Here is a 17,625-nt window from a genome sequence, read left to right on the forward strand (position 1 = left end):
ACTTTTTTGTGGTGAGTTGTCAGGGTTTTTTTGGTTTTTTTTTTAATTGAGCAGAATACTAAAGAAATTGTTGACTACCTCATTGACTCCCTCATTGGTTATGTAAATCTTTTTCATCGAAGATCCATGAAGATCGTGTAGTGTACGCTGAAAAAGTAGAATTTATTGTAAGCTCCTGTTCTCCAGGTGGAATTTGCTTCTCCAAGTCTGTAAAAATGGGCAAGTGCCGTGTGTCTTAAAAAACTCATTCATCCCTTTGCTTCATTGATGGCCTCCTTTGCTTGATCGCCTGTTCCCTCATTTTGCAATAGAGCTGCAGTCATGTCTGCTCACTTACTAACCAGTAACCAGCATCAGTCCCCCAACTGCCACTCATTATCAAATGATTAACTGTTGTTTATTATACAGTGGAGAAGGCGGTGCCTCGGCTTTCCACAGATTCATAGGCTGAGTTCTTCCCCCATGAAATTTGCCTGCCGCAGATGCAAGACAGAAAAACACGTGCCTTTTGGAATGGAGCAGCCTGAGCCCGGATTTCTCTAATGTATACGTGCTGTTATTTTAGGTCTCCGAATTCAATCCTTTGACGTTCACCAGCGTGATCGAATGCGAGAAGCCAAACAACGACCTGAGTAGGTTTCGCGGCTGCATGTGAGTATCGTGCGTCTGCCCGCACGCATCCTTCTGTTTGATAACTATATAGGCAGGTGCATACACTCGCTCAGTTATAAAGTATGCATTTAATACTCTTTGCCACATGGTGTAGCTGTTCGGGAATGTGGCCCAGCACCTGAGCCTTCTTGGCTGCTTTTGGAACTGATGGATAAGAGCCTGTTGTCAGTAGAAGCTCGCCACGACCATCTGTAAGGAGGAGGTACCGCTTTTCCTCCCGCTAGCAGGCACTGGGAAGGTGATGGGTGTGAGCAGAGACGTGTCGCTGACCACACATGGCCCCGTGACATGGAAGCAGGAGTAGGCCGGGTGGAGTTTCGTGGATGTGTGCTTCCACTCAGTCACTGAACAAGTATTTATTGATACCTGCTACATGCTGGGCGCATTCAAGGCACTGGATGTAATGTGGTAAACTGAATAAATAGAAGTTCCTGCCTTTGTGTTTATTTCATTCTAGTTAGGGGGAAAGAAAGACAATTAAAACAAATAAGCATAACCTAGAGTGTGTCTGGTAGGCCAGCCCCTTCCTGCTCCAAAACAGAAAGACAGGTGGATCAGGGCACAGGCCTGGCCCTGTGTTGGCACTTGCTGAAGCCGCGTGATGGGGAGTAGTAGAGACAACCTTCATGTCTGTTTGGAAATTTCCATAATAATCCAAGTGTGTGTGTGTGGTCAGTGGTGTGGGGAAAACCATGGAAGAGAATAGGCAGTGTCAGGACGGAGGTGCTGAGTGGCCTGCTAGGGCCCTTGGGGATGGTCTCCTGGAGAACAAGCCTGTGACAGGGGCATGACACACATGACGTTCCACTGCCCTCAAGCACTGTTCAGCTATCACGCCTCAGCCACCTCCTGTGGGCTCAGCCCTCTCCCCTGCAGTACAAGGGGCCGCCTCCTGGCACTGTCGTACTTGGAGTTGGGGAGGGATCATTGATGCCTGCAGCCGCTGAATGGCCCAGGCAGTGGTCTCCCCCCACCGCACCCCGCAGACACACGGAGGTGTGGGGACGATCTGCTTCTGAAAGTGGCCCCATTTCTGAGAACTTTCAGTGTGAGTTTGAGTCTTCTGATTTGCCAGCACCTCCAGCATTGCTGCCTGTGCCCAGCACACAGTGGCAGGCGGTAGGGCTGGGGATGACTCAACAGAAGTGAACTGTGCACAGCAAAAGCTGAAATTTGTCTGCAGCCAGATGTTGACCCCGTCACCCACTGAAATTGCCCCGTAACCTTCACACCACACAGCCCAGAAATACTGGCAGATTTGCCTCTTTTAAGACCAGCCATTCCAAACTTGAAACATTAACCGTTTGCACTTGGAGAAGAGAACTGTGCTTGGGTTTGTAGCAAGAAGACCCTAGCCTGAATAGAGGCTCTTCCTCTTCCCTGGGAGGTGGCCTTAGGAAAGTGATTCTGTCTTCCTGAGCCCTGGCCTTCTCCGAATCCTGGAGGTATCATCGGCTGCCTGGCAACCTCATAGGCTGACGTGAGAGTCCAGTGAAGGAATGTACGTGATGTACGACATGAATTAGAAGGTGTCGCGTGTGGAATGCTCGCAGTAGGAAAATCTTAGAGACAGAAAGTGGATTGGCAGTGGCCAGGGTTTGGGGGTGTGGAGTGAGATAGGAATGGGAAGGGACTGCCCATGGGTCTAGGGTTTATTTTAGGGTTATGAACATGTTCTCGTTAGTTGGGTGTGGTGGTGCACTCCTGTAGTCCCAGCTACCTGGGAGGCTGATGTGGGAGGATCGCTTGAGCAGGGGAGGCAGAGATTGTAGTGAACCATGATTGTGCCATTGTACTCCATGCTGGGAGACAGAGCAAGACCCAGTCTCAAAAAAAAGAAAGAAGAAAATGTTCTCATATTAGCTGGTGGTGGTAGTTATACAACTCTGATGATACAAAAACAAACAGAAAAAAAAGCTAGGCTGTGCAGTGGCTTAGGCCTGTAATCCTTTGGGAGGCCTAGATGGGAGATTCACTTGAGGTTAGGAGTTTAAGACCAGCCTGGACAATGTAGTGAGACCTTGTCTCTACAAAAATCACACACAAAAAAAGTTAGCCTGGTGTGGTGGTGCGCACCTGTAATCACAGAAACTCAGGAGGCTGAGGTGGGAGGATGGCTTACGCCCAGGGGATCCATGCTGCAGTGAGCTGTGATCACAGCACTGCACTCTAGCCTGGACAATAGAGAGACCCTGTCTGAATCAAATCAAAACACAGAACTGGATGAACTTAAATGAGTGAACATTGTAGTCTGTGAAATATATCTCAAGCTGGCAGAAAAATAGTGCTAGGAGCCTCATTATTTGAGTGCCCTTTAAGGCTGCATTCTTTGGAAGGATCCTCATATAGTTAAACCCTAATGAGATCTTTAGAGTTAGGATCTGGAAGTAACATCGTTCCCCACCTTCTCTAGCTGTTCCCGGCACTCACTCCTCAGCCCCTGCCCTGAGGTGTCCTCGCCCAGAGAGGCCTCCTGGGAATGGAGACCTGGTTCAGCCTGACCCTGCTGATTAGGTACAGCCAACTTTATGGCACAGTCACCTCTGAAGCCACAAACCAATCAAAAATTTGCATTTTCCCCTAAAGAATCAAGCAAAGAGGTTGTCTGGTTAACTGGTCATCCGATGTAAAATTCCATTTGACTCTGTAAAGCCGGTTCGCTAGCTCTCTTTTCAGACCTGTCAGTGTTTGCTTAGATTCTTGAGTGCTTTGATATTGGATGCATACGTATGTATAATTGTTATGTCTTCCTGCATAATTGACCCTTCTTTGTCTTATAGGACAGTTTTCGACTTAGTCTATTTTGTCGGCTACAAGTGTAGCCAGCCGTGTTCTCTTTTGGTGACCATTCTTACCCCACAGAGCAGGGCTCTGAGCTGACAGCCTTCTGCAACCACATCGGGCTGGCACGAGCACAGCTGCATTTTGGGGTAAACTCTTTGCCCTGGTGGGTGACACCCTCCAAAGACCATGGTTAGTAAAGGCAGCAGAGCTGTCACTAACAACAGAGCTGTCACGGTCCCTGTCCCCTCCTACCTGGGATCTGGTGGGAGCCTTGTGCGGGCTGTATCCAAAATGCCCTTTTACTGCCAGTGACCAAGCATTAAATAAACTGCGTCAACTAGATTCACTCAAACTGGAATGTTTTAATTTCACCTTGCCACCTTTAGTTGACATATTTATAGCTTAAAAATATTGAACATCAGCACAAAACAGTTTGGTAATTTCCATACTTAATTTGTTAGATAAACAAAAATCTGAACATATTATTTTAAAGAAAATTCTGCCCAGGATTTGCCAGTGGAAGCAATTATCTGTCATTCCTTCCTCCCAACTCATGTCAGTCAGGATCCACTTAGGAAGCAGACTGAACACCCGAATTCATACAGATGAGGAAGGATGCTTGCTAAGGGCACATCTTTGCTAAGGTATTTAAACTGCAGGCGTGGGTGGGTGTAGGGGACGTACTGGGGACAGAGCAGACACTGGATTAGTAGCCGCTGCGCAGTCATTGCCATGAGGTCATTGCCAAGAGTGGCCCTGGGGGACTCATGACCAGGGAGATGCCTGGGGAGACTCATAGCCCCGGTCAGGGGGCACTGCCAGCCAGTAGTATTGCCTCTCTAGGAGGGAGCAGGGAATAAACTTCCTGTCTTGTCTTTTTTTTTTTTTTTTTTTGAGACAAAGTTTCACTCTGTCGTCCAGGCTGAAGGGCAGTAGCACAATCTTGGCTCCCTGCAACCCTCACCTCCCGGGTTCAGGTGATTCTCCTGCCTCAGCCTCCCCGAGTAGCTGGGATTACAGGCACGCACCACCACACCTGGCTATTTTTTTTTTTTTTTTTTTTTTTTTTTTTTGGTATTTTTAGTAGAGATGGGATTTCACTGTGTTGGCCAGGCTGGTCTCTAACTCCTGGCCTCAAGCAATCCTCCCACCTCAGCCTCCCAAAGTGCTGGGATTACAGGTGTGAGCCACCACGCCCAGCCTACTCCCTGTCTTTTCTTGCTCTCAGGCACTCCTCCAGTGTCCTTCCCGTCATCCCCACTGGATGGACCCAGCTCAAAGCCAAGGGCCAGGCAGCCTTCAATGTTTGCCAAGCTCTGAGGTAGGCACTGGGGTGTGCAATGGATAGGACATGAGCAGCTCCTATTTGGAAGCAGAGGATTGGAAGGAATACTGCCAGCAGGCCTGGCTGGAGGGCCTGGGAGTATGGCATGGAGGACTGCCCTGAAGGTGGCAGAACCTGAGCCCAGGCTGGAAGGCCGGGCTCCCTCAGGCAGAGGCCAGCACAGAGTCCACAGAACTTGCTGTGTGGGGTTGCTGGGGCAGAAAAGCACAGAAGCCACCCCTTCCGTGGGCCAAGCAGGGGCTGTGGAGCGGGCTGGGCCCCGCATCAAGCTGGAGCAATGAGGAACCCTGCAGGGGACACTCACATGCACACACTCGAAGATTGCTGCGGTGCCTGTGTGAGGAACCCAGGCCGGTGGAGCTGAGGCCAGCAAGTGTGTGTTGCAGGCTCCAGCAAGAGAAATGCAGACGCCTAAATCAGCAGTGCTGCATGGAGATAGAGAGAAGGGGACATGGGTTAAAGACACAGCCAGAGAGGTTAACGTGGAGATAAGGTTGAATGGATGTAAAAAATGAGGGAGGAGTCAAGGACAGCCAGTGACCATGCCAGCGTGGAGCCATCACCTGGGTACTGCGGAGAGGAGGGTCTGGGGCTCTGGTTGCTGGAGGCAATGTGACCTGGGGAGGAACTGGCTTGGAGACTGCTGTCCCTGGTGCCGGGCTTGTACGTTGCTGCCTGTGGCCGTGGAGGAGACACCGAGCACTGTTGCCCTGCACCGCTGTGTTGGAAGGGGAAGATTCCCACCCTGGTTGCGGGCCCTCACCTTTGTTAATGTGCTGGGACTCAGATGAACGAGACCCGTTACCAACAGCAGGTGTGGTCAGGAAAACGTAATATCTTCTGAGAAGAAACACAGGGCAGAAGGTACCAGGCGAACACGGCCACTTCCCTTGGAGCCTGCACGGGGCACTGTTCAGTGGATGGCTGGTGTTCTCACCAGACGGTTCTCTCATCCAGTTTTGATTCGGAAGACGTGGGTCTGATGAGTCAGCAGACCTGGGGGCTTGGACTGCACGAGGCCTTCTCAGTGGCTTAATTAAATGTTAAAGGATGTGTGTGAGTGCTTGGGCCGCTGAAACAGTGCCACACACTGGGTGGCTTTACCAACAGACTTTTGTTGTCTCCTGGTTCTGGAGGCTGGGAAATCTGAGATCAAAGTGTCTGCAGGACTGGTGCTTTTTGAGTCTCTTTCTCATTAGCTTATGAATGGCAAGATGTCTTCTTGTGTTTTCACATGGTCTTCCCTCTGTGTGTCTCTGTGGCCTGATCTTCTCTTCTTAGAACGACCTAGTGCTATGGAGTAGGGCCCACACTAAGGACCTCATTTTTTTTTCTTTTTGAGACAGAGTCTTGCTCTCTCACCCAGGCTGGAGTGCAGTGGCATGATCCCGGCTCACTGCAACCTCTGCCTCCTCTATGTCAAGCAATTCTCCTGCCTCAACCTCCCGAGTAGCTAGGGTTACAGGTACCCACCACCATGTCTAGCTAATTTTTGTATTTTCAGTAGAAACGGGGTTTCACCACGTTGACCAGGCTGGTCTCAAACTCCTGACCTCAAGTGATCTGCCTGCCTCAACCTCCCACAGTACTGGGATTACAGGCGTGAGCCACCACGCCTGTCCAAAGGACCTCATTTTAATGATCTCTTTAAAGATGCTGTCTCCAAATACAACCATATTCTGTAGTCCTGGGAGTTAGGGTTTCACCAGCTGAATTCTGAGGGGACACAGTTCGGCCCATGACAAAGGAGCTGACAGATGACGTTCCTGTGTGCATCTTTGTGGAGTTGAGCCTCGTGCCTGTGTGGTCCCGGGGCTATGTTGCCCTCGGCCGGGCGCCTCTCTCTCACAAGCCCAAGGCAGCTTCCAGCCCAGGCACCAGGCACCTGATGGTGATGTTGTTCTCCAGCCTCCCCTTTCTGATGTGGGGCTGTTCACGCAGGAGTGCGCTCCCGTCCCCCACATTCCCTCGTTCTTCTGGCACGGACCTGTGTAGGTCAGTGTAGCTCTGGTGTGTCCTCCTCCTTGTTTGCATGAGTTTCCGTCTGGCTTGGACTCATCAGAAATCACAGTAGTTGCTCAAAAGTCAGTGTCACAATTAAGAACATTTAATGTAGAACATTTTTCTTGTTTCTATTAAGTTTATCGTTCGTCCTTAATAAGCATAACCTGAACTTGGAGACGATTTGTTATTTTCTGCTGTCCCAGTGCAGTGGTGTCTTTGTCCGGCTGTCGCTGGAGAAGTCCATGGGAGACACGTGGTGGGGGGGACCTCACTCCAGAAGTGTGGAGCCGGGTTTTGTACCTAAGGATGTCTCATACCTGTCAGGCTATCAGTGCTGTGGCTGCCAAAGTGGTTTGTGGTCTCGAATCTCTCTTTAAAGGAAAACCTTACTCCGTCTTGAAATTGCCAAGGGAGCAGTAGACATAGCGTTGGCTGAATAGCCCTGTGCGGCCCCCTGTGTCTGCTCTGGCGAAGAACCCTTGCTGTGGGTAAATAACTGACTTGTAGAAAATGTATCCTCCCAGCTTGCATTTCAGCCTTGCCTTTACTGTTTAGCTTCTCTTCTTCACTAGGGCATAGGTTTATTTCCCTGGTCAGGAGGCTAAGAATTGGCTGGAGGGAAACCCCTGCAGGGGTCCCTGGTGAGCCGCTAAGAGCCACACAGGAAGCATTTGGGCCGTGAGAGTGTGGGGAATATGTGTGGAGCAGGTGTAGGTGTGAAAAGGTGGCCTCTTGAAAGGCACTCCCTTGGTGGCCCTGCCTGGGGTGGGTTAGGCTGGGCCCCTGCTGTTGTTCTGGAAACCTGAAACTATAGCAGGCCTGGGCCATAGTTCGGTTATGAGGCCTCCTACTGTGACCTGTGCCCCTGGCTCCTGGGGCCTCATCTGTCCCAGTGCGATCCTAGCCCAAGGCTGCCCAGCCAACCTGGGTCATTAGTGGGCCAGGAGGACAAATTTGAAAACCAGTAGCTTAAGCTTGGACTGTCCCTCTGAATCTAAATAGTAGTAAAACAGAATGTATAGAATTGCCTCATGGAATTTACCACATTTCAGACCACATATATTAATATTTCTAATAACTTTATAACTTCTTGTAAGAGAAAAGGATGTTAAAAATGAAACCAATATCATCCCCCTTTGTAGAAAGGTGTTTGTTTTTTTATGACAACTTGAGGCTGTGATTAGGAGTAACATTTCCTGTGTTGAGCAGGAGATGTGCAGAGACCACGTAGCAAGGCCTTCCTTGGCCGGTTGGGGGTTTGCCCCTCCTAGCGGTGGTCAGTCCTGGAGTGAAAACAATTCCGTCTGCAAAACAAACACACGCCGGGCCCTGGGGCTGCTTCTGGATGCCCAGTGACTAGTGAGCAGCAGTCCCATCTTAGCTCTTGCAGAGACCCACAGGGCGAGTCACCCACCCTCGGGACCCCCTGTCCCCTTCCCAGTCCAGATTCCGGCATCCCCAAGCTTTCATTGTGTCAGGGCCTTCCTTCCTCAAGGCAGTGCCGCCCAAGACATGAGGTACATGCCTGCAACCACGTGACACGTGCCAACCGCCCCTCCACAGCATACATGACAACGGGAAAAAAGCTGGGCTGTATAAAGAAAACCTGCTGCTGCGGGGCTGCACCCTCAGGAACACGGACGCAGTCGTCGGCATCGTCATCTATGCAGGTAGGCTCGGGCACCTGGCACCACCTGCCGCCAGGCGGCCCTGTGTTCTCCAGCCCTTCTCCCTCACTGCTTCCTAAGAATCACGTGGCCAGGCACGGTGGCTCATGTCTGTAATCCCAGCACTTTGGGAGGCTGAGACGGGCGGGCAGATCATGAGGTCAGGAGTTTGAGACCAGCTTGGCCAACAGAGTGAAACCCCGTCTCTACTAAAATCACACAAAAAATTAGTGGGGCGTGGTGGCCTGCGCCTGTGGTCCCAGCTACTAGGAAGGCTGAGGCGGGAGAGTCTCTTGAACCTGAGAGAGGGAGGTTGCAGTGAGCCAAGTTTGCACCACTGCACTCCAGCCTGGGCAACAGAGCAAGACTCCATCTCAAGAAAAGAAAAAAAAAAGGCGTAACATATCCCCATTGTAGAAAGTTTGGAAAACTAAGAAAACGGAAAGAAGCAAAAGCAAAAATTATTTGAATAGTACCTCAACCCAAAGCCTTCTTTCTTGGCACGGTGGAGTATTTCTTTCCATTTCTTTCTCCACAATCATTATACATATAAGATTAATTTCATTTTATTTTATTTATTTTCCAACCTGTTCAACAGGAAGGAAGATTAATTTTAAACCCTGCTTTTTTGACCGAGCTTCTCACCTAAGCACCAGTGAATGGCAGTGTGGAATTCCCTCCACACCGTCTGTGCAGCTGGTCCCTTAGCTCTGGGCTCTGACTTGCCGTGTCCTGTGTCCTCCCTAACAGGACATGAAACCAAGGCTCTGCTGAACAACAGCGGGCCCCGCTACAAGCGCAGCAAGCTGGAGAGGCAGATGAACTGCGACGTGCTCTGGTGTGTCCTCCTCCTTGTTTGCATGTCTCTGTTTTCAGCAGTCGGTAAGTCTCCTAGACAGATCGGAAATAAGTGGGGGCCAGGCGCAGTGGCTCACGCCTGTAATCCTAGCACTTTGGGGGGCCGAGGTGGGAGGATCACTTGAGGTCAGGAGTTGGTGACCAGCTGGCCAACATAGTGAAACCCCATCTCTACTAAAAATACAAAAAAACAAAAAAAAAAGATAGCCGGGCGAGGTGGCAGGGGCCTGTAGTCCCAGCTACTCGGGAGGCTGAGGCAGGAGAATGGCTTGAACCCAGGAGGTGGAGGTTGCAGCGAGCCAAGATCGCACCACTGCACTCCAGCCTGGGTGACAGAGCAAGACTCTGTTTCAAAAAAAAAAAAACAAAAAGAAATGAGCGGGCTCCAGGTGAGCTCGGTGGGCTGCTCCCAAACATGCAAGCCTAGCACTCTAAAGTTAAAACCCCGGTTTTCACCGACTTGAACTCGAGGGCAGCCTGCATCAGCACAGGCCACATGGAAATGCCGGGGTGAATGGGCATGGCAGAGGATAGCTGTCCCTCGGCATCCATGGCGGGTTGGTTCCAGGACTCCCCCACCATACCAAAATCTTCAGACGCTCAAGTCGTTGATAAGAAGTGGAAGAGTATTTGCATATAACCTACCTATACCCTCCTCTGGACTTTAAATCAGCAGTCCCCAACCTTTTTGGCACCAGGGACTGGTTTTTTGGAAGACAATGTTTCCACGGATATGGGGGTAGCAGGGGATGTGGTTTAGGGATGAAACTGTTCCACCTCAGATCATCAGGCACCAGTTAGCTTCTCATCGGGAGCGTGCAGCCTGGATCCCTCCCCTGCACAATTCACAGCAGGGTTCATGCTCCTGTGAGAACCGAATACTGCCGCTGATCTGACAGGAGGCGGAGCTCAGCGGGGAATGCTAACTCGCCTGCCACTCACCTCCAGCTGTGCTGCCCGGTTCCTAACAGGCCGTGGACCAGTACCAGTCCGCAGCCTGGGGTTAGGGACCCCTGCTTTCAGTCACCTCTAGGTTACTTACAATGCCTAACACAATGTCAATGTCATGTAAATAATGGTTATACTGTGTTGTTTAGGGAATACACACAGATAGAATTTTTTTCTCCTAATATTTTTGGTCCACGGTTGGTTGAATCCATGGATATGGAACCCAGGAGATCCTGAGGGCTGACTGTAACGTTATTTTCTGAATTGACGATTTCTTAGTGAAAGAATGTTTTCGTCACAGCAGTGGTGGTAATTCCAGGGGAAGAAGTATCAGTAAGCTGGTGCCGAACTAAGGCTAAGAGCTGGAGAAGCACAAATGTTACTAATGGGAACTTCATGAAAAGAGAAACAAAAAAATAGCTTTGAATCGTAAGAAGGGGCTAGCAGTTAGGTTCCATGTGGGGCCACACCAAGTGGGTGTGAGGTGGTCTTAGCCCAGTGGCATGAGATACAGATGTACGGGACCTGAAAAAGGCTCCATGACCAGACAGGTGCGGGTCCAGTGGATTAGGCAATGTACACTACTGTTGGCTTCCCAGAGCCTCCCATATGTGAATTGTGAATCTCAGGAAAGGACAATAAGGGCAGTGTCCGAGCCGACTGACTGTTTTTGCTGCACATTTCATGAGACTGGTGTTTCGTGAGATGTGTGTTAAGAAATTCCGTCTTGGTGCCTCACACTGTCAGCTGCCAACACACGGGTAGCTTGTGTTGGGACAAGTGGTGCCACTTAGCACCAACAATGGGAAACTCTCAGTGTGAGGAAGAGACCAAGTCCCACCTCCTTCCTGAAGTTGGATCGAAGGTGCCAAGAACATTGTGTGTTTTCGCTTTCTGACATGGCAAAGATGACTAAGAAAACCAAATGTGCTTGCATCAGGTAACAAATATTAAAGTTTTGCTTTAATATACGCTAGCAATGTTCTTATTTTTCCATTGAATGAATGACATTTCTCTTTGAACTTTACTACAGGACATGGACTGTGGATATGGCGGTATCAAGAGAAGAAGTCATTATTTTATGTCCCCACATCTGATGGAAACTCCTTATCCCCAGTCACAGCTGCAGTTTACTCATTTTTAACAATGATAATAGTCCTGCAGGTAACAATACTCAGTATTGTACAATAATTGCTTTACTTTTATGAAGAGAACTTAAAATCATCATACTCTGTTCAGAATTTCCTATAAATTCTGCATCTGGGAGGACAGCAAATATATCCGCCTGGATTCTGCTTTTTATTTTTCAGCCTAAATCATCTATGGGATCTTTCCTTGGGGGATTTTTAAGTCAAAATTTTCCTTTTCTGTTCTTAAGATTCTTGTACTTTGAGGGTGTGGTTTGGGTCATTGTTTTCCTTTTGTTGTTTTTCCTTTCAGTTACTTTTTTTAAAAAATAATTTTATTTTGGAATAATTTGAAGATTTACAGAAAAGCTGCAAAGACTCTGTAAATCTTCAAATTATTCCAAAATAAAATCTAGTTTTCTAAATAAATTTTACAGAGAGTTTCCATAGAGTTTTCCCTAATGTGAACATATTACATTGTCATGGTACGTTGTGAAAACTAAGAAGCCAACTCTAGTCCTTTGCTTCTTTTTTTTTCTTGTTTCTTTTTCTTTTTTTTTTTTTTTAGACAGAGTCTCGCTTTGTTGCCAGGCTGGAGTGCAGTGGTGCGATCTTGGCTCACTGCAGCATCCGCCTCCTGGGTTCAAGCAATTCTCTTGCCTCAGCTTCCAGAGTAGCTGGGATTACAGGGGCATACCACACACCTGACTAATTTTCATATTTTTAGTAGAGATGGGGTTTCACCATGTTGGCCAGGCTGGTCTCGAACTCCTGACCTCAAGTGATCCACCCACCTCAGTCTCCCAAAGTGCTGGGATGACAGGCGTGAGCCACTGCACCTGGCCTAGTCCTTTGCTTTGAACAAAACTCCAGACTTCTTTCAGATCCCACTAGTCCTTCCATAAATATGCTTTTTCTGCTCTGGGATTTAGTTGCGGTTATCCACACCGCATTTGTCTGCACTTGTTATTCTTACTATTATTATTAATTTGCACGCCTCCCTGATGCCTCCCAGTCAATGACTGGCTATCTATGCCCAGAAAGGTCTGTGAAAGAGTGGGGAGGGTCCCAGAGTCCAGAGGACGAGGGGGCAGTGAGTTCACCACCAACCTTCCTGGGAACTGAGTGACCACAGGACATTGGCTCAGGCTTTGCCTAGGAGGGAACCTGTGCTGTCGCTTATATGTGCTTCATACAACAGGAAACAGTCTTATTTAACTGTCTAAATTAGCTTTTTTTTGAATGCAAATTTTGTTCTAGCCTTGAGTTAGGACTGCAGTTGGTGTTTCATTAACGTACTTCAGTTCCCAGGAGAACCCAGTTAGTCTGTGGATGATATTCTGAGTCTGTAAACATTAGTTCAATACTGTTACTCTACCAAAATAAATGAGTAAGTAAACATTATTTTCGAGGAGAATAGTTCTTAAATTATGAAGGCATCACTGAATATTTTTCTCAAAGCCTCTTTCCCTTTCCTCTGCATTGTACAAGAAGAGCACAGAACCGGCATCTGAAGGAAGACTGTGCTGTGTTTGCACTGTCCCCTGAACTTGGGGTTGTACTCCTGGGAGATGGGAGCACAGGGAAAGCTCGGGGGTTGAATGCCGCCGTGGAGTGTGGTGTGAGGTGACCTTGCTTATGAGGACTGACTGTGCCATGATTTTTTTTCTCTTTTCTCTCTTTCCTGTCCTAGCCTCTCTCAAGCACAACTTGCTTGCTTCTATCCAAGCCATGGGTACCATACTTCCAGACACGATAGTGGATCCCTGCTCTGCAGCTGCTCCATAAGCTGTCCTAGTTTACTCTCTTTGCCAATACTCTAATGCTTTTCCAATATTGACTCTAAACCAAGCTATTTAAGCTCTTAAAGGTACAGTATAGTCCCTACTTCCTTGCAGTTGTAGTCATTTGTTATTTAAATAGATTAATTTCCCGGCTCCCGGGTCCTCACGATCATTCATCCTGTGTACCTTGTCTCTTCCAGGTTTTGATCCCAATTTCCTTATACGTTTCCATTGAAATTGTTAAAGCATGCCAAGTGTACTTCATTAACCAAGACATACAGTTGTATGACGAAGAAACAGACTCGCAGCTGCAGTGCCGAGCTTTGAACATCACGGAAGACTTAGGGCAGATACAGTACATTTTCTCAGATAAAACCGGCACTCTGACAGAGAATAAGATGGTTTTCCGAAGGTGCACCGTGTCTGGTGTAGAATATTCTCATGATGCAAATGGTGAGTCTGGAGGTGTGGGGCTCTCAACCCGGGCTGAACCAGAAAGCTGCTCTATCCAGAGCTGCTTGGAGACACATACACACACACTCTCACACACACACACTTTCACACACACCCCACAGGCTTCAGGGATTACTGATTTTCAAGGGAGTATAAAGACGTGGCTGTCAGAGCAGCTCAGATGCCTGAAGCCTGGTGCTATTTATAGAGCAGGCACTGGCACGGCCGCCCGTCCTGTTCCTGCAGTGTCTGGGGTGCCAGGCATCCGCCAAGCAACCAGGCAAACCACCTGCAAGGAGCTCACTTCCAGGGCATCCGGCCCCCTTGCTCTGCCACCTTCCAGGGCATCCGGCCCCCTTGCTCTGCCACCTTCCAGGGCATCCGGCCCCCTTGCTCTGCCACCTTCCAGGGCATCCGACCCCCTTGCTCTGCCACCTTCCGGGGCATCCAGCCCTCTTGCTCTGCCACCTTCCAAGGCATCCGGCCCCCTTGCTCTGCCACCTTCCAAGGCATCTGGTCCCCTTGCTCTGCCACCTTCCAAGGCATCCGGTTCCCTTGCTCTGCCACCTTCCAAGGCATCTGGTCCCCTTGCTCTGCCACCTTCCAAGGCATCCGGTTCCCTTGCTCTGCCACACCAAGGGACAAAGAGGTGTCTCTGTTGTCACCCATCCATTTTCTAGTCATAAAATCCTCAGAAGGGCACCGGCTAATTCATGTTTCATTCTCTCCTCTGGAACAGTGTTCCTGGGAACTGGAAAGATGAATCGCCTCACTCCCAATTATTGAAGCGGTCCCCACTCCCACCTCTCCCTTCCTTATCTGTGGCTGCCTCCTTCCAACCTGGTGCCTCTGGGGAGACACCAGCTTCCGAAACCCAGGGTGTGACTGCAGCCAGCACCCCGCCCCAGCCAGGAGAGGGTGCGGACCAGGGTCCCCGCCACGGCTATGCCTGGGGCTGCAGCGCCTTGGGAATGTGCACCCTGCACTGCAGCCTGGGGTCCATTTCCTGCCTGTGACAGAAGCTGAGTGCATGCTACAGAAACCGAGTGCATGCTACGGAAACCCAGTGCATGCTACGGAAACCGAGTGCATGCTACAGAAACCGAGTGCATGCTACGGAAACCGAGTGCATGCTACGGAAACCCAGTGCATGCTACGGAAACCGAGTGCATGCTACGGAAACCGAGTGCATGCTACGGAAACCGAGTGCATGCTACGGAAACCCAGTGCATGCTACGGAAACCGAGTGCATGCTACGGAAACCGAGTGCATGCTACGGAAACCCAGTGCATGCTACGGAAACCGAGTGCATGCTACGGAAACCGAGTGCATGCTACGGAAACCCAGTGCATGCTACGGAAACCGAGTGCATGCTACGGAAACCCAGTGCATGCTACGGAAACCCAGTGCATGCTACGGAAACCGAGTGCATGCTACGGAAACCCAGTGCATGCTACGGAAACCCAGTGCATGCTACGGAAACCGAGTGCATGCTACGGAAACCCAGTGCATGCTACGGAAACCCAGTGCATGCTACGGAAACCGAGTGCATGCTACGGAAACCGAGTGCATGCTACGGAAACCCAGTGCATGCTACGGAAACCGAGTGCATGCTACGGAAACCGAGTGCATGCTACGGAAACCCAGTGCATGCTACGGAAACCCAGTGCATGCTACGGAAACCGAGTGCATGCTACGGAAACCGAGTGCATGCTACGGAAACCCAGTGCATGCTACGGAAACCGAGTGCATGCTACGGAAACAGCAAATTAAAACCGGGCAGAGGGAATGCAAGCGGGCGTGACTAGGAAGCTGCTCTTTAGAAGGATTTAGTGGGAGGCCTCTGTCGAATACCTGACACTTTTGTGAGTTTTATAAAACCAAGGATTATCATGATAGCCACCGTCTTCCTCAACATGAAGTGAAGCAGTCATAGTAAACAGAAGGCAGAGGAAATTACCCACTTTGTTTAAAGTTTTATTTGCCACCCAAAATAGATGATCGGTGACAGTACTCCATCCACTCGCCCATCCTCCCTCCCACCAGCCTCCTTCGGCCTCCCCCTGCTTTTTACCCTTCTTCTACCCTCCTCTCCTTTCCCTCCTTCCTCCCCTTCCCCTCCCGTAGTTACTAAACCTGGTGCAGCACAGTGCATTGTGTGCTCTTCTCAAAAACAGAACTCAGCAGGGTCCTGAGGGGATCAGAGATCCGGGCAGTAGGTTCTGCAGCAGCCCTTAAAGCCAAGACCCAGTTTCAGACAGACGCAAGGAATAGGTTTTGAGATCTGTTGCACAGCCGGGTGACCAGAGGCAATAAGAATGTATTACACATTTCAAAATGACTGAGAGGGTAAATTTTAACTGTCTCACCATAAAAACATGATAGGTGAGTAAAGTGACAGATTTGTTAATTCGCGTGATTTAATCATGCCGCATTGTACGCATATATCAGAACGTCACATTGCAGCCCATAAATGTATACAATGCTGATTTATCCGTTAGTAATAATAATAATAAATTTAAAAGATAATAATAAAGTTGGAAGCTCAGGCTCCCGGGGATAGGATCCCAACTAAGATTACAGAAAGATTCTGACAATTGCCAAATGCTACCGTAAAACCAGAGGGTTTCCTTGCCTCAAGACACGGGGGGCTTCCTGGTGATGAATGAAACCACGTGGGTCTCAGCAGCGTGTTTTAGAGAAGTGCCTGGATCAGCTGTTGACAGGCACCCAGGCAAGGAGCGTCATCAGCCAGTTATCTTATGATCTGACCTCTCCGAATCTCACTCATAAAGGAGTTCAGATGGACTCTGAACCCCAAGCTTTGCTCATGGACCAGAACCGGCTGTGGAAGTCCTGGGTGTACCCCCTCTGACGGCTTGGCCTGATGACCTGGAGCTGGCCGGCTGTGCATGCCTAGGAGGGGACATTACCTGCTCCTGGGCCTCATCTTCCCTGAGGGCATGGAAGGCATCCCTGGGGCCACTGCCAATCAGAACACCAACACACCAGCCATGGCCCCCACAGCCTCCGAGGGAAGGAGAGGGCCCTGAAGGATGGCTCCATGGAGCTCCGGATGTGCGGGACCGCTGCTGGGGGAGGGTGGGACGGGCTGGTCCGTTTTCCCGGAGGCTGAAGCCCAGCCCCTCACTTCATGCTGGACAGAGTCATGTGTCCAGGTTTTGTGTGTCCTTGCTGATGGTGCACTGGGCTGATGTCACCCGAGAGCTGGTGAGACATCTGCAGGGCGTCTGCTCCTGGAGTGAGGATCTCCCTGAGTTGGAATCCTGGCATTGGCAAAGTACTCGGCCTCGTGACAGTGGGCAGGTGACTTCCCCTTTTTTATCCCCCATTTTCCTCAGCTCTCAAAGAGGGTCTGTTAAGAGATGTGCGGTACGGGGCCTGGTCCACGCGGCTGGCCAGCTCCACAGGTATCTCCTTCTCCGGCCTCTTGACAGGCCCTGCAGCTTTAACTCAGCACCATGCCTGTGCTTGACGTTCTGATGAAACACTTGTTCTGATGCGTAAAGCTCATGAATGGTCCTCTTTTTGCTCATCCACGGTGAAACAAGCTGTCCTCACTGGGCAAAACCCAGAAGACTGGTTCAGAGCCATGGGTTAGCAAGAAGCCACGGTGCAGCCACCTCTGCAGGGGATTCGCCCTGCATTCATGGGGTCATGGGGAATTTGCTCAGCAGGGGCCTCTACAGGCTTTTGAGCGACATCACAGTCAAGATCCCCTTGGATGGAATTTCAAAGCTGAGTCCAAACGCTGGCTGGCTGTAGGGGTCCAAGCTGTGCAGTCTAGGATAGTGAGCCCCCGGTGCCACAGCATTTCATCCAGACAGGGGCAGATGGTGCCCACCATCCATATGGGCAAGGAGCTCAGCACCAAGCGAGCACAGTCATTCCAGCATGACTGGAAGGCCTGCCACCCTCTGTCCCGCCTCCCTCCTCCAGCCACCCGCCACCCTACCCCATGT

General features: G+C 50.0%; 1 protein-coding gene across 2 annotated transcripts in view; it reads left to right on the forward strand.

Annotated features, from left to right (window-relative positions):
- ATP10A (ATPase phospholipid transporting 10A (putative)) overlaps window positions 1-17,625 on the forward strand; it is a 184,258-nt gene that overhangs the window by 128,532 nt on the left and 38,101 nt on the right. For both annotated transcript variants that reach the window (XM_073011982.1, XM_008017346.3), the window contains exons 3-7: window positions 566-651; window positions 8,369-8,475; window positions 9,223-9,354; window positions 11,312-11,442; window positions 13,390-13,642. In XM_073011982.1, coding sequence (XP_072868083.1) covers window positions 566-651; window positions 8,369-8,475; window positions 9,223-9,354; window positions 11,312-11,442; window positions 13,390-13,642 — 709 coding nt within the window. The remainder of the gene's footprint in view (window positions 1-565; window positions 652-8,368; window positions 8,476-9,222; window positions 9,355-11,311; window positions 11,443-13,389; window positions 13,643-17,625) is intronic.

Source organism: Chlorocebus sabaeus, chromosome 26, assembly GCF_047675955.1.
Source record: "Chlorocebus sabaeus isolate Y175 chromosome 26, mChlSab1.0.hap1, whole genome shotgun sequence".
NCBI classification, from domain to species: Eukaryota; Metazoa; Chordata; class Mammalia; order Primates; family Cercopithecidae; genus Chlorocebus; species Chlorocebus sabaeus.